This window comes from Trifolium pratense, linkage group LG1, assembly GCF_020283565.1.
Source record: "Trifolium pratense cultivar HEN17-A07 linkage group LG1, ARS_RC_1.1, whole genome shotgun sequence".
NCBI classification, from domain to species: Eukaryota; Viridiplantae; Streptophyta; class Magnoliopsida; order Fabales; family Fabaceae; genus Trifolium; species Trifolium pratense.
In genome coordinates this window covers 38,546,383-38,562,191 of record NC_060059.1, presented here as the reverse complement: position 1 = coordinate 38,562,191, position 15,809 = coordinate 38,546,383, and the positions used below count along the sequence as shown (strand labels likewise).

The 15,809-nt window shown below is 34.7% G+C and overlaps 2 protein-coding genes across 3 annotated transcripts; one reads left to right on the top strand and one right to left on the bottom strand.

Moving 5' to 3' along the window:
- Nucleotides 1-3,113: 3,113 nt before the first annotated feature.
- LOC123915545 (ribosome biogenesis protein BRX1 homolog 2-like) lies at nucleotides 3,114-6,733 on the bottom strand. Of its 2 annotated transcripts, none has more exons than XM_045966708.1 (9): nucleotides 6,569-6,733; nucleotides 6,237-6,483; nucleotides 5,334-5,475; nucleotides 4,902-4,980; nucleotides 4,622-4,746; nucleotides 4,390-4,491; nucleotides 4,037-4,105; nucleotides 3,857-3,955; nucleotides 3,114-3,746 (listed from the first exon to the last, which is right to left on the bottom strand). In XM_045966708.1, exons 2-9 carry the CDS (start codon nucleotides 6,464-6,466, stop codon nucleotides 3,615-3,617), a joined length of 978 nt encoding a protein of 325 aa, XP_045822664.1. In that variant the 5' UTR covers nucleotides 6,467-6,483; nucleotides 6,569-6,733; the 3' UTR covers nucleotides 3,114-3,614. The 2 variants fall into 2 exon arrangements, with proteins under 2 accessions (XP_045822664.1, XP_045822671.1); XM_045966715.1 differs by having other exon boundaries at nucleotides 6,237-6,472; nucleotides 6,569-6,692.
- Nucleotides 6,734-7,343: 610 nt separating this feature from the next.
- LOC123915538 (trafficking protein particle complex II-specific subunit 120 homolog) lies at nucleotides 7,344-14,388 on the top strand. Its single transcript, XM_045966696.1, has 10 exons — nucleotides 7,344-7,905; nucleotides 8,082-8,288; nucleotides 8,732-8,914; nucleotides 9,770-9,873; nucleotides 10,033-10,092; nucleotides 10,545-10,836; nucleotides 11,103-11,398; nucleotides 11,593-12,440; nucleotides 12,863-13,807; nucleotides 13,905-14,388. The coding sequence occupies exons 1-10, from the start codon at nucleotides 7,495-7,497 to the stop codon at nucleotides 14,123-14,125; spliced, it is 3,567 nt and encodes a 1,188-aa protein (XP_045822652.1). The 5' UTR covers nucleotides 7,344-7,494; the 3' UTR covers nucleotides 14,126-14,388.
- The last annotated feature ends 1,421 nt before the right edge of the window (nucleotides 14,389-15,809 follow it).

Genomic DNA, 15,809 nt, shown 5'->3' with positions numbered 1-15,809 from the left:
ACTTACTAATAAATCATATAAAATGCTCAAGTTTTTAACATGTGCAAATTTGCACATGATAGAAAAACTCATTAATAAATCATACAAAATTAATTTTTCCACATTCTCGTGACATTTAAAATCATACATATCAATCATCAAGAACACCGTCAACAAACTACATATAAAAAAAAATATCACAAATATATTTTAAAGAGAATTCACTCTCCTTAGTTTTCATCTATTAAATTATTCTTGTTGTCATGCATATCATGTGATAATTAATATGATATACGTTAGAAATAGATAATAACCCGCTTTACCAAAAAAAAAAAAAAGAAGAAATAGATAATAACCGAGAATTCTAACCTTTACATTTTTTACTCCCTATGTCTCTATTCATAAGCCTTTTTTTCATTTTTTTTCTTCTTCATTTCTTAATATAATATCCTTTATAAAATTCCACACACATTATTGATTTCTTTACAAAAAATTTCTATTTAATTTACCATTGAAAAATATAAATAGATGTTTTCTTTTATGATATTAATAATTGTAAAGGTAAACATCTAAAACTAACACTTAGACAAATTTATTACTCCAAATAATTTTAATATATAATAGCTTAGTTGTAGTTATGTAATAGGTTAGCTATAGATTGTTATTTTCTATTATTATTATTATTATTATTATTATTTTAGAAATATTATTATTACTTAGATGTAAGTAGTTCTATTATAATTTATGTTATTGCCTTAGTCGTAAGTAGTTACACTCTGTTACAACTTATCCTACACTAGATTAGCTAACTTAAGCCGTAGGTGAAGGTTAAGCTAAATCTACAAAAATGTTATATTCCAATACATTTTGATCGATTAATCAAAATTAGAAAAAACAAGCCGAAACGTTGAAGGAAACCTTTATTTCAAAGATTATATTATGCCTACCACAATAGAAGAGAAAATTAAGGAAAATTAGAAAAGACAAAACTTTCGAGAAAATCTTTATTTAAAATAGTTTGCCAAAAGAGAAAATTAAAACATAATTGATGTACCACCGCCAACTCCAATTCAAAAGATTACGCATCCAACTATCGACTCTAATTTCCTCCAAAGATTATGTCGGCGACTGTAACAACCCGAGTCTCTTTTTTTAGGCGATTCTAGCTATTGGCTCAATTGGTTGTGAGAATGGATTGAACTCGTACTTGAACTCCAGGGTATGTGGTTCAATTCTCACAGAAGACGAAAACTCTACTAGAGAGAGTAGAGAAGAGAAGATCGTGAGGTGACCGAGATCGCCTAAAAAGAGGGGTTTGAGCTGTTACAGCGACCATACCCATTCAAGCCAGAAGAGTCAGAGGAGAAATGAGCCACGCCGAAGTCATAGCACTTGCGGTAATATGATTGCTCAAACTGAGATAGTGTAATAAGCTTCAAGGTTATCACAGTTTTTTTGGCACGTTGTTGTTAAAATTCTGAAGTTCCTACTTTCAATGAAAGATTGCTAAACTTTTGAAACCTTGGTTAAGTGCCAGAATATATCTACAAAGTAAAAGCACATATTAAAAACACTTTTTAAGTATAAACAAAAAACTCTGATTTTTTAAGTATAACAAAAAACCCTGATACAAGAAAACTTTTTAGGTAAAATTTAGCATGGGACACTGCAATCTTTTCCATCATGGTCCAGTTGGATCTTTACCATTGGATCATGTGAAACTAGACATTCTATCATAGTGTGTCTACATTGTATCTTTTCTCACAACATCTTCATTCTTCATTCAACATCACAATTCTCTCCCAAACAACACAAAAAAAAAATTAATTTTTCTAAACTCAGAAAACTCTCGGCAAGTTTACTTAAATTGTTTTGTCCCAAACAACACAATTTTAGATTTAAAAGAAAGTTAACAAATTGAAAAAGTTCAAACAGCCCATGAATAGTTGCCAAATGTGAATTATTAATCTAACAGAGAGGGTATGTGATTCGATTCTGACGGAAAATAAAAACTCTACTAGAGAGGAAGTAAAGAAAATCGTGAAGTGACAATGTTGGGATTGCTTAAAAAGAGGGGTTCGAGCTGTTACATCGACGATACCCATTCAAGCCAGAAGAGGCAGAGGAGAGATGAGCCACACCGAAGTCGAAGCACTTGCAGTAATGTGGTTGCTCAAACTGAAATAGTGTACTCAACTTATTTTTATTAAATAATATTTTGTACTACAAATCCAAATAAACTAATATAATTTCATTTTCTTGATAGAACAATATCTATTTTCATAAGTTATTATACCACGAACTATATTATTTCATCTTTTTTTTTATAAAGGGAAAAATAAAAAGACAACGACACAAACTAACGAGGACGCTGCCTCAAGACACTCGTTGCATCCGCAACCAGCACATGCGCTATTTGCGGAGGCGGAGAAGTCCATAACTTAATATTAACATCTGACTGAGCACCATATTTAGCCAACCCTTGGATTAAAAAAAATGAGAGAAAATCGGAGAGATCCAAATCCCGTAAAGAGGATGCGCACGGATCCTCGGCAACAAGTGTGTGTGCAGCAATCTCTGCCGCATGAAGTAAACCGTTGGATTGACTATATATAACTATAACCGTTGATAGAAGTCTCAGTAGCGTTTTTTCATTCTCTTTGGTAGTCCATATGCAATAAATTTACTTAACAAAGTACTCAAACAAAACTCTACTTTAAAAAATTAAGCGTCAGTAAATATAAAAAAGTTTGATTTTAGTTCATAATTTTTTTTTTTGGATAATTTCATTCTTCTAATTTTTTTTGTTTCATTTTTATTTATTAGTGATCAAATTATATTCATGTTAACGTTAGAATTATGAACTTTTTATTAGAGCTGGATATATGGGGCAATGTCAGCGAGCTCACTCGTTTAACCCGCAATTCTTCCACACTTGAGAAATAATTAAAGAATTGGAGCCTGTTATACCAAAATAAGAATAAAAAGGAAAAAAAAAAAAAAAAATGGAGCCTAGGTTATGGAAATTTTACGAAAAAGAAAATAAGAGCCGAAGCTGTCTAGAAATTCTTTTTAAATTTTCATGATCCAACGAAAATTGTCTGGCAGTAGAGAATAGAGATAGCAGCATCTTAATCCGTAAAGGATAGCTCACACAAACTATAAAACTTCATCAATTAGAGGTCAGATTAATCCATCGACTAAGCCAACTACAACAACCTTCTCTTGTAAATACTACTTTTCACCAAGGTAATTGCTCTTCTCATTTACCGAAAGATATGTTTCGGTTCTACCAGAATATATCTTCGAATAGTGTATTCTTCTGAATAATGGGGCGAGAAGAGCAATCACCTTTCACAAAACCAACATCTTATAAGAATATCGATAAAGTATAAATATTGTACAACCAAAGGCATGGTAGGAAACAGTCTCCACAAGAATAAAAGAAAATAACATTACAGAATCACACAAGTCCATAGAAGTACATTCTATATCTCCAATTGGACACAAAGCAATTCTCACATCAAAACCACTGTAAAGAATGAGCTGCAAAACAAAAATCACCATTTCACGTCGGATATAAGGTGAAATGCCCATTCTTACATTCAGTGAAAAGAGGTAGGTTAATTTTGAGATCAGTCTTTCCACATATCTGCAAACTCGTCAGGCTCTAGATGATTGTTAATCTCATGCATTTTCCTTCTTGTCTTTGCTTTGACCTTCTTAGCAAACGTTCCAGCTTTTTTCTTCTTCTGCAAAGCTCGAATCTACAACCACCAACATAAAAGGGTTACAAACACAACCAAGATGATGCAGTTGTTTTCGGTAGAAAACTAGAGAAATTATGAGTATATGTTGAGAACACGGTAGTCAATACCTGGTTTGGCGACACATAGAATGGATTCTCATATAAAGTCGGGCCTCCAAAACTGCCACCAAATATTTTAATTGGGTTCAAGCAGAACCGTGGACCAACCTAAACAAGTAACTTCCCCACATAAGTTAAAGGAATTATAGGAATTGACAAATCTATAAATCGATAAGCCAATTTGCATACCTCAATCAATGTCATTTTATCAAGGCCTCCTCGTGGCAGTTTGTCGGACTCATTATGAGGAACAGAGATCTGCATAGGAAAAATTTAATGGACATTTTAGTCGTTGATAGTATAATAATAGGTTTTGCTTTGATTTTATATCAAATTTAGACTCTTATCATAATATCATTATTTTCTAGGATTTGCTTTTATTTAATAGAGACTGAAGCTAATTGTTAAGGAAACTAAGGCTAATCCATTAAAAATTAAACGTTTAGAAAACAACATACGAACTGATTTTAAACTCTAAACTAACGGAAATTTGAAAAGGATGGTATGGCAATTATTTAGATATTGTGCATGCAAACACAAACCTGGTAATTTCGGAACCATATATGGTCGTCAACTATTGAGAAGACAAAAACGTGGTCATGAAAAGGCTTAGCCTTTCTATGGTCCTTTGGAGTTTCAAATATCTGAACCAACAAAAGAAATAGTATGTTAGCAATAATCAAAATTGTGTATGCTTCTATTATATAATTCTCTAATAACCCCAAAATCGTGCGTGCACACACACAGTATATAGAAGAGTAATTAACCAAATACCTGTAACAGCATTTCTTTCAACAGTTTCCAGTGTGCATCTTTTTCAAAATTTGATGAAAATGTCAAAAGAGGGCGGGAACCTTTTAGATGATTCCCAGTTAGCTTCAATTCCTCCATTGTGTGCACTGGAAAGCAGTGAGGGTGAAAGAGAAACTCGTAAAATGGCCTCAGAAAGAGGGTTAATCATAATTCAAAGAGAAGAATGAAGAGCTAGAATACTGATGACATGAGAATTAGTTTCTGCAGTAATCTTGTGATAACGGTCAGATGAGAATATTACCGGCACTAACTAGAAATTTTACAGACGGGCCATTAGGGCATTTTGCCATCCAGAGATAAAGATCTTTTGCCTTCCTGCACTGAAATTCATATATACAAACCGGAAAGATAAGAAAGTTATCCTAATGTCACAAGTTGACAAGACTTTGTCAAGATTAAGAATAAGAACTAGAACCCAAACTCAAGATTCAGTATAAAATGTTGTCTCAATCATCAGATTTCAAATTATATAAACTGATACATAAAAAAAAGCAAATTTGGAAGGGGAAACAAAGGAATGCAGTTATGCTATACTTTGAAACTAACCAACAACAATGTATTACATCTAAATAAAACATATAAACATCAACATTTGTACAACAACATAGCTGATAAACATGATCCGTAGTTCGCACTAAAAAACCTTGTGACATGAAAAAACTAAAAAGAATACCTCAAAAAACAAACAAGACGAACAGTTTTTCAGCTCAACAAGCTCGTTCAGAGTGGCGCCTTTAGTTTCTTTTGATTCAACCTTGTTATCCTTCTTGCAATGAGGCAGAAGCGATACCAAGTTCAACATCAAATGTCGGTACCTATAACAAGTTTATGAAAAAACACTCCACCCCATCAATATACCAAATTAAAAAACTAACCCCACATATAAAACCAATACTTTCGTTCTGCTTAATTTCACACACACAAACAAGAGCATTGTGATTATATCCTTCCAATGCACACAAAATAAACAATGATCGGTTTGAATTAACTTATTTGAACTTATCTACTGACTTAAACACTAGCGAGACTATTTGGAAGCTTATGTAAACAGCTTATGACATGCCCATAAGTTGTTTTCAGCTTATTTTCATAAGCTCTCCGTAATAGTAGCTTATGAAAATATCTTATATATCTTATATGAAAGCAGTTTAACTTTATTTAGACCCTATTTGGATAAACAACTTATTTGCAGCTTGCGCTTATGTACAAGCTTATATAAGCTATTTCTATATAGTAAGAGATAAATTAAAGTTAAGTTGTTTTAGCATATGCTATAAGCTTTTTTCATAAGCTATATTGGAGAACTTATGTAAATAAGCTAAAAAAACTAATGAAACATAACTTATATCAATACATAAGCTCATACAAGCTAATTCAAACATACCCTTTATCTTTCATTACAAAAACAGCTTATGCATAAGATTTAATATTCTTTTTTTTTTTTGGTACATCAAGCTTTAATATTCTATAAGTGCTTAATTAAGTTGTTTATCCAAACATGGCCCAAAATCCAAACTTAAAATAATCAAAAACAGCTTAACTACAACAAAATCCATTTGAGTTGTGTGGTTTATACCTGTAAACAATACGTCTAGAACAAGTAACCAAAACTTTCTCTTTGTTTCTGAATACAGGTGAACGAGTTTCATTATCCATAACCTCAACTTCATTTTCAATTTGATTCTTATCCTTCCATCCCAAAAGGGTCCTAACTGGTCTCTCTGGAGCCGATTCTTCCTTTTTAGGAACTGCTACAGCTTCAGCCTTTTCACTACGCTTTCTCTTCTTCCCCGCGTTCTTCCCCATGTTCTTCTGCTACAAATCTGTCACATAATATACATTGAAAAGATCAATTAATCACAAAACAAAGCATTGTATATAGAAGATGAATATGGAAACGTTTCTCACTGTTTCTGAATGTCGGCGAGTAACTCCGGTTAAGTTTCTGTTTTCCGGCGAGTTGAGTTCTGTGCTACTCGATGGAGCTGCTGAGTTTTGTTGTTTTAGGGTTTAAGGTTTTACTTGTACCAATATTGTTGAAACAAATTTTTTATTATTTTTTTTGTCTTTACTGAACGGTGATGGGCCTCTTGATGTCTATATACACCCCCCCCAATATACCTCATTTTCTTTGAAAGAAAAAAAAAACTACTTATTTTCTTTTCTTAAATATTTGGTACCGGTAAAATTTACGCGGTTTTGTCTAAGAAATGGTTCAAGTGGTGCATAGTTCACAAATCATAAATAATGTGAATATGAATTTTACAAAATCGACAGTAGAATTGAAAGTTTATATCATATAGATCATTCATATTTTTTTTTTAAAGAAATTGAAAATTATTTGATATGTTATTGAGACTCATCAAGATTAACGGTTTATGAGTTTTTTTTTATTTCGTTAATCTTGACGTGTCCCAATAACATATCAAATGATTTTCAATTTTATGGACATCGATTAAGCTTTTTGTTTCGGTGCATTCTCACTTATTCTTGTGGTTCTTTCACACACCTTGTGCTTCCAATGGCTCCCCATTAATATATTTCATTTTTACTGTTCAAAGAAAACCTTTTAAAAAAATTATGTATTTTTGCCTTATTTAAATTTAAAAATTAGTTTACTTCACAAAAAAAAATAGTTTACTACAGTAATTTAATTAATATGTGTAAGAAAAAAATAGTTGATCACTTTCACATGAGAGGCATTTCAGTCATTCTACATTATTTTCGCGAGATCTTGTTAATAGTATAACTGGTAAACAAAAACAACACAACACAGCGATCATTGAAAACGGAGAACGTAACTAACCACCGCGCTACGGTGCATAACCACCACAATGGAACCCGAAGTAAGCATCGAAGGATCATCAACGATCCAAATCGCCGTCATTCCAATCGGAACAGTCCCTCCCAACGTCCTCCGTGACTACTACTCAATGCTCCTCCCTGTCCACACAATCCCTCTCTCTGCAATCAGTTCCTTCTACACTGAACACCAAAAATCACCTTTCGCAAATCAACCTTGGGATTCCGGTTCAATCCGGTTCAAATTCGTCCTCGGAGGTTCTACTCCAAGTCCATGGGAAGATTTTCAATCTCACCGTAAAACCCTCGCTGTTGTTGGCATTGTTCATTGTCCTTCTTCGCCGGATCTTGACGCTGTTATCGATCAATTCTCAAATTCTTGTAAATCTTATCCTTCTTCACTTGTTGATCGTTGCTTCGCTTTTTACCCTAACGATTCTCAGGTACTACTTCATTTGCATTTTCTCTATTTTTGGTAATTTCCCTAAGAAATGGATCAGAAAAAGGAAACATTGTTATAGTTAATTTATTTTAGTTAGTATTTTAATTTTAACTTTTTTTGGAAATTTGGGTTAGAAATGGTTAGAAAAAGAATGATTTTTATAGTTTTCTGTTGCAGCTTGATGATGGAAGTAAGAGAGATGGAAATTTGAGATTGTTTCCGCCTGCGGATCGGTCCACATTAGAGTTTCATTTGAATACTATGATGCAAGAAGTAGCTGCTTCGTTGTTAATGGAGTTTGAGAAGTGGGTGCTTCAAGCGGAATCTTCTGGAACTATTCTCAAGACACCTTTGGATTCACAAGCTAGTCTCAGCTCAGAGGAGGTGTTCATGTTTTAGGTGTCATGAATCATGATTATTATTGTTATTGCTAGTTTATTATTTTGGTCGTGTTATGACGTGGAGTTTGATTTTTGGTTTAGTATTTTTTGGTGTTGTTTGGATAATCAGCTTAATTAAGAGCTTATAACAGTCATTTATCATATACAAGTACTTATGTATAAGCTATTTCTATAAGAAAAGATAAAAGAATGTCAAATTGTTTTCATATAAGTCAAAAGCTATTTTTCCCAAGCCATTTTGGGGAGGTTATAAAAATAAGCTGAAAAAACTTATGGCCATGTCATAAGCTGTTTCTATAAAGCTATTCCAAACAGTCTCACAAATTCTTATGTTGTTAAGTTCAGCTCAAATAAGCCAATCCAAACAAGCCTTGTTGTTATGAAGTTTGATTTGATTGATCTTTTGAGTGTTTCTGTGGAATGCAGGTTATCAAGGCCAAAAAACGGAGACTTGGGCGTGCTCAGAAGACGATTGGTGATTACTGCTTGCTAGCAGGTTCTCCTGTTGATGCTAATGCTCATTATTCCACTGCATTAGAACTTAGCAGGTTGACTGGGGATTTCTTTTGGTATGCTGGAGCATTGGAGGGTAGTGTTTGTGCCTTGCTGGTATATATGTTTTCTCATTTTCTTTTCATCCTTTCATTTTCGGTTTGATTTAAAATTGAATAGTATTTTTTTGGTTTAATTGCACCTCCGGTTCCCCTATTTTATCACACACCTTTTGCATGAAATTAGAAATTTACACTTAAGTTTCATTTCAAACTTGTTTTTTTAGTAAATGCATTTTAGCATAAATCACTGCACTTTAAACTCAAATTTGACTAAATCAATATTACAAATATGTTCACTCTAGACCCTGATTGTCAAATACTTACCCAAATATATACTAAATATTGTTTTTGTTTGGTGAAAATGGAATGGATCAAGACTTGCAGTTGTAATGGTTTTTTATGTGTCTACTTAAGTTAACTGCATGTTGAAGTGCTTAATGGTTTTCCTACTTGCACACAATGTATGAACAAGTACTTATTTCATATATAATTTCTTCAGAAAGCATGAACTAGTAGGTTAGAGTACCAGGAACTCAAGGCTCCAATCTCCGAAATATTTCTCCCCTAATTTGTGCTCCAATTAAGTAAGATCTCAGTTCTTAAAAGGGAAAGATTATATGTTCATATGTCTAATTGCTTTAGACCGAACAGTTTTCTGGCAGTGCATGGTATCTGCAGTATACAGTTTTTATGAGTGGCAGTGCATGCCACATGGCATTGGAGTATATATATGAGTCATATACGACCATGATTGTCCTGAACTCCAGTATAAATTTTTTAGTAGCAGCGCATACCACATGGCATTGGAGTATAGATATGAGTCCTATGACGACCATGATTGTCCTGAAAAATGAACATTGACTCTTGTCTTCATTCACATCCTTATTTATTTTCATTTTAATGGTTTCAGATCGACCGTATGGGCCAGAAAGATTCAGGCGTGGAGGAGGAAGTTAGATATCGTTATAATAGTGTCATCTTGCATTACAAGAAGTCACAAGATAATACTCAGCGGTAAGAAGTCATCCTTCAAGCCTTCATTAACCAATCTCTCTGATGTCTATTGTTTAACTGTGCTTTCCCTAGTTATATTACTCACTTGTTTATACACCTCATGCTGATTACTCCAATTTCTATTTGTTAATTGTAAGTGTTTTTATTTCTTTTGTGCAGAGTTTCTCCCATAACTTTTGAACTTGAAGCTACTTTGAAATTAGCAAGGTTCCTCTGCAGGTACATTCTTTTGCTGTGCTCTACAATGTGATAAATCATGAATATGCTACGTTGATGCTCATTATGAATATGTAATTAAATCAACTTAGTATTTTGATAAGCATCTAAGCACTTGGGGACCCTCCCTTAAAAGCTAGCTGTTAAAGGGGAAGAACCAAGTTACTTAAATACTCTACTGAGCATCCCACACTACTGGATGCGGGACTTGGGTACCCCGTAATACCTAAGTCTCTATCATATTCTTGAATGTAGAGCCATTATGAATTTTGCATTTCAAGTTCAATTGTTTAGCTTCTTCAAGTTAGACCAGCATTTCAATTGAATGATACTTCATGAATTTTTCAATTTCATGCTCCTAATTACCCAAAACAACTGTACATATGAGATTTGGAATACCTGTTCACTTTCTATTATTTTTACAATGTTTTTGACTGAATTATCTCAATCAACAGGAGAGAGCTGGCCAAGGAGGTAGTGGAGTTATTAACCACAGCTGCAGATGGGGCTAAATCTTTAATTGATGCAAGTGATCGACTCATATTATACATTGAAATAGCTCGTTTGTATGGCAGTCTTGGATACCAGAGAAAAGCGGCTTTCTTTTCAAGGCAGGTTGCTCAGTTATATTTGCAGCAAGAAAATAGGCTGGCTGCAATTAGTGCTATGCAAGTTTTGGCAATGACCACTAAAGCTTATCATGTTCAAAGTAGATCATCAATCTCCGATCATTCTATTATTCATAATGTAAGACTACATGCACCACCCATTGAAACACCTTATCTCTTTGGATACTAGAAACACATGTGGCCTTGCTTTTGTTACTTGAAAATATAATAATTTTTTGCATTGGATAGAAAATTTTGATTGATTTGTCAAATTGATTTGAAACTAGAAGTTATTAGTTCAGTTGCTATGATAGTAAACTGTTGCTGTTTATCTCTTTTTTTTCTTTGCTTTGCTTTAACTTTACCAGTTTTAAGAATATAATTTAAGCTGTTGCTTCTTCACAGAAGGGAATTGGATCAGATAAAGCTGATGCTGGGAAAATACATCACCAATCAGTTGTCTCATTGTTTGAGTCTCAATGGAGTACCATCCAGATGGTTGTATTAAGAGAAATTCTGCTCTCTGCAGTTCGTGCCGGAGATCCTCTTACTGCATGGAGTGCAGCGGCACGACTACTTAGGTCCTACTATCCTCTAATAACTCCTGCTGGGCAAAATGGTCTTGCTAATGCACTTTTGAATTCGTCTGAGAGGCTACCACCAGGGACTCGTTGTGCTGATCCCGCTTTACCTTTTATAAGGTATTTTCTAGGTCAAATCATTTTTTTCCCGCAACTCATCCTGACCAAGTCATATTCCTTTATCTTTCCTTTTGGGGTCAAGTTTTTCAAATGCTAATTTGTCAATTACATTAATTTTGGAGAGCTGATACAAGAGCAATTTTTTTTATTTTTTTTTATCACAATACAAGAGCAATTTAATTATTAAATTTCAGGGTGCATTCCTTTCCTGTCCACCCAACACAAATGGACATTGTAAAACGTAATCCTGCTAGAGAAGACTGGTGGGCGGGTGCTGCTCCCTCAGGCCCTTTCATTTACACTCCATTCAGTAAAGGAGATACAAATAATATCAAGAAGCAAGAGCTTATTTGGATTGTCGGAGAGCCGATCCAGGTTTTAGTGGAATTGGCAAACCCATGTGGCTTTGATTTAAGAGTCGATAGCATCTATCTGTCTGTGCATTCAGGAAATTTTGATGCTTTTCCTGTGAGCATAAGCCTTTTACCAAATTCTTCAAAAGTGATTACCTTATCTGGTATTCCAACATCAGCGGGGCCAGTTACAATTCCTGGGTGCATTGTTCATTGTTTTGGTGTTATTACTGAACACTTGTTTAGAGAGGTTGACAATCTGCTTCTTGGGGCTGCACAAGGGCTTGTCCTTTCTGACCCTTTTCGATGCTGTGGATCTCCAAAGTTGAAAAATGTATCTGTTCCAAGTATTTCTGTAGTACCGCCCCTTCCATTGCTGATATCACATGTTGTTGGAGGTGATGGGGCCATTATTTTGTACGAAGGAGAAATTCGTGATGTGTGGATAAGTCTGGCTAATGCAGGCACAGTTCCAATTGAGCAGGCACATATTTCACTGTCAGGGAAAAATCAAGATTCTGTAATTTCATATTCTTCTGAAACATTAAAATCCAGCCTCCCTCTAAAACCTGGAGCAGAAGTGACATTCCCAGTGACTTTGCGAGCCTGGCAGATTGGTGTGGCAGATGCTGATAATACGAGACATTCCAAAGATGGAAGTTGCCCATCGCTATTGATCCACTACGCTGGTACTGTCTTCAAGACATTAGTATTTTCTTGCTTTTAGGATGAATTTAGAAGTTCAGTCTGCCGGCCTTACATTGGAATACATTCAGATCAAACCTTTTTTGGATTCTAATATTTTATTCATTTACCTTGTACAGCATGATTTGCCCCTTTTCGATTTCTCCATGCCTTCCTCTTCTTTTGCTAGATGGTGTCATTGTTCTCTTGCATTTAATTCCGTCCCATCTTAAATAGTTGAAATATGTCTATTTGATAAGGTTCATTATATTATGGTACACTTGCATTCTCCATATTCGCAATAGCATGCAATAATAGATTTCTGTGCCATTGTCATTTGGTGGTTTCATGTGCTGCTGAGGATCAATAATAGCTTGTGCTGGTCCTTTTATATCTGGTCCTAAGGCTCTTTCCACTTTCATTTCAGGTCCACTTAGAACCTCTGAAGATCCAAATGCTGTATCCCCCGGTAGACGCCTTGTTGTTCCCCTGCAGATTTGTGTTATGCAGGGTTTGTCTTTTGTGAAGGCTCAACTGCTTTCAATGGAATTTCCTGCTCATGTTAGTGAAAATCTTCCCAAGTTAGATGATGTAAATAATAATTCTACCGGAGAACATGTTAACTCTGAGTCAAAAATGGACAGATTGGTGAAAATAGATCCTTTCAGAGGAAGCTGGGGACTGCGGTTTCTAGAACTTGAGCTGTCGAATCCAACTGATGTTGTGTTTGAAATCAATGTCTCTGTCAAACTGGAAAACAGCAATAATAATGAGGACAACCATTTAGCTGATCAGGGTGCTACAGAATATGGTTATCCTAAAACAAGAATTGATAGAGATTGCTCAGCAAGAGTTCTTGTGCCGCTTGAGCATTTTAAATTACCTGTTCTTGATGATTCCTTTTTATCGAAGGACACTCAGACAGATGGGACTGGTGGTGGAAGAAACGCGTCATTCTCTGAAAAGAACAGCAAAGCCGAACTCAATGCTTGTATCAAGAACCTTGTATCTAGGATTAAGGTTCAGTGGCATTCGGGACGCAATAGCTCTGGAGAGTTAAATATCAAGGATGCTATCCAGGCTGCTCTACAGACATCAGTCATGGACGTGTTGCTGCCAGATCCACTGACATTTGGCTTCAGGCTTCTTAGAGAGGGTTTTCAATCAGATAGTGCTGACCCCATGAAAGAATCTGATTTACCTGAATCCCCGGCTTCAAAAAGTTCTGTTCTTGCACATGAAATGACACCAATGGTAGTTGTGGTCCGTAATAACACAAAGGATATGATCAAAATTAATCTTAATATTACATGCAGAGATGTATCTGGGGAGAACTGTGTAGATGGTACCAAATCAACTGTTCTATGGACTGGTAATATTCTATTTTTGTTTGCTTTCTGTAATTGGAAGACATTCATATGGGTCTCTAACATTGTGTATTGTCTTGCCAAAATCAATTTTTTTTCCAGGTGTTCTGAGTGAAATTACCATTGAAATTCCCCCGCTTCAACAAATCACACATTCTTTCTGCTTGCATTTCCTTGTCCCAGGAGAGTATACCCTACTCGCTGCAGCAGTGATCGATGATGCGAATGATATCCTTCGGGCTCGTGCTAAGGCAACTTCAGCTGCTGAGCCTATTTTTTGCCGTGGACCACCATATCACCTTCGTGTCCTTGGGAATGCATGACAATTTTTATCCTCAAATGTTATGTAAACGATGTATGCTAAAATGTGTAGATTTCATTGGATTATTTTAGAGTGTTGCAGTTAAGTTACACGCGGGAATACTCCTTCGGCTCTTGTTGAAACTTGGAAGTTTACTTCCCAATTTAAGAATTCAACAGAGGAAATAACTTTTGAGGGTTGTCTGTAAATCATGTGGATTGTACTTTCATTGTACCAAATTAAACCATTCAATTTTATGTGCCAATTTTTTTGCTACAGCTAGAATAGTTCTTGGCAAATTTGTTTTGTTTTGTTTTGTTGCATAATTTTTCTAAACATTCATGTTAGCTAGGATAGAAATACTTACGCTTAGAAAGTCTCAAAACTATAACCTGCAGTATTAATTTCTTGAACTTGTCATTTGGCGGTCAACCGAATATTTTAGTCGCTCCGCCACTAAACAATATGGGGGCAAACAACCACCAATCCAACCAACACAACGACAATACGAGCTCATGCGGGCTCAAACTTACAATTTTGCGAGCTCAACCAATGTTGACCTTGATCACTTATCATTCAATGAAAGCGAAGATATGAACTCGTCTTCTGTAGTATCAATATGTCATACCTACTGAAAATCAAGTAAACAAACAAGAACAAGAATCGGTTCCTCAAATGGCTAGAGCTTGATTGCGAGGGTACCTAACATGTGGTACCGAGGGACATATATAGATAGAAAGATGACTCGTGCGAATGCACGGGTCTTTAAACTAGTAGTCTTTTAAAATCTCAATCTAATACACCCCCTCAAAAAAAACGTAAATAAATTTGCATAAGCTAACCTATAAATAATTGGATTTGTTCAAAATTTAAAACAGGTTAGGGTTAATTGTTATAACTTCTCAACCGGTACATTGTTCACCGTAGCTGAAAAATTGATACCTAAAACTTGATATCTGGTTGCCCCTTACTTGAAAAATTGCGATTGATAAATTTTGAGGGCTTCGCTCAAATTAATATTCACGCACCAAATCTCAAGTTATGTCGTGAATTTGAGGGAATTAACTTTGACAACACTTTCCAATTAGTTCATGCATACTTAGATTCAAGTTTGGACTCTAAAATCGGCTAAGTCTAACATGAACAAGTGGTTCATGTGGTGCACCATGCATAAGTTTCGAATAACGTTATAATGAATACGCATTTTATAAAATCGACCGTTGGATTGAAAGATTATATCATATAGATCATTCATGGAAACTTTTAGAAAAATTGAAAATGATTTGATATGTTATTGAGACCCATCAAAATTAACGGTATTTAATAAAACTCATAATTCATTTTTACTTTGGTTGTATATTCCATTTCCATTTCAATTTTTTGATCTCATCCTTTCTTAGTTTTTTAGTTTTTTTTTTTTTTTGACTAAAACAATTGCTTTCTTAGTTGTTGGTCATTACTTGGAAGAAATATAATTATCATTGTGTTTTGAGCTTGACCCCGGAGATGTTCTTATAGGCGGCACAGTTTAAGCCGTAAGGTGAAGGCAAAATTTATTACTAAGCAAAATTAAAAGCAAAAATTAGATATGCTTTCCATTTCAATGTGTACATGTGAGACAAGTTTATGTTCTTTGTGCTTTGAAATTACAAACTCAATTCAGTCTCCAACATCACTCACCAAACAATTTCAAGTTTATATTTTAA

What these genes read in the sequence shown, in the direction of transcription:
- LOC123915545 (XM_045966708.1), bottom strand. Translation starts at nt 6,466, where the DNA reads ATGGGGAAGAACGCGGGGAAGAAGAGAAAGCGTAGTGAAAAGGCTGAA. An exon ending in TCTAGACGTATTGTTTACAG is followed by an intron (nt 5,476 to 6,236) that starts GTATAAACCACA and finishes AACTTGTTATAG; the next exon opens with GTACCGACATTTGATGTTGA. An exon ending in CGTCTTGTTTGTTTTTTGAG is followed by an intron (nt 4,981 to 5,333) that starts GTATTCTTTTTA and finishes TATGAATTTCAG; the next exon opens with TGCAGGAAGGCAAAAGATCT.
- LOC123915538 (XM_045966696.1), top strand. Translation starts at nt 7,495, where the DNA reads ATGGAACCCGAAGTAAGCATCGAAGGATCATCAACGATCCAAATCGCC. An exon ending in TTTACCCTAACGATTCTCAG is followed by an intron (nt 7,906 to 8,081) that starts GTACTACTTCAT and finishes TTTCTGTTGCAG; the next exon opens with CTTGATGATGGAAGTAAGAG. An exon ending in ATCATTCTATTATTCATAAT is followed by an intron (nt 10,837 to 11,102) that starts GTAAGACTACAT and finishes GCTTCTTCACAG; the next exon opens with AAGGGAATTGGATCAGATAA.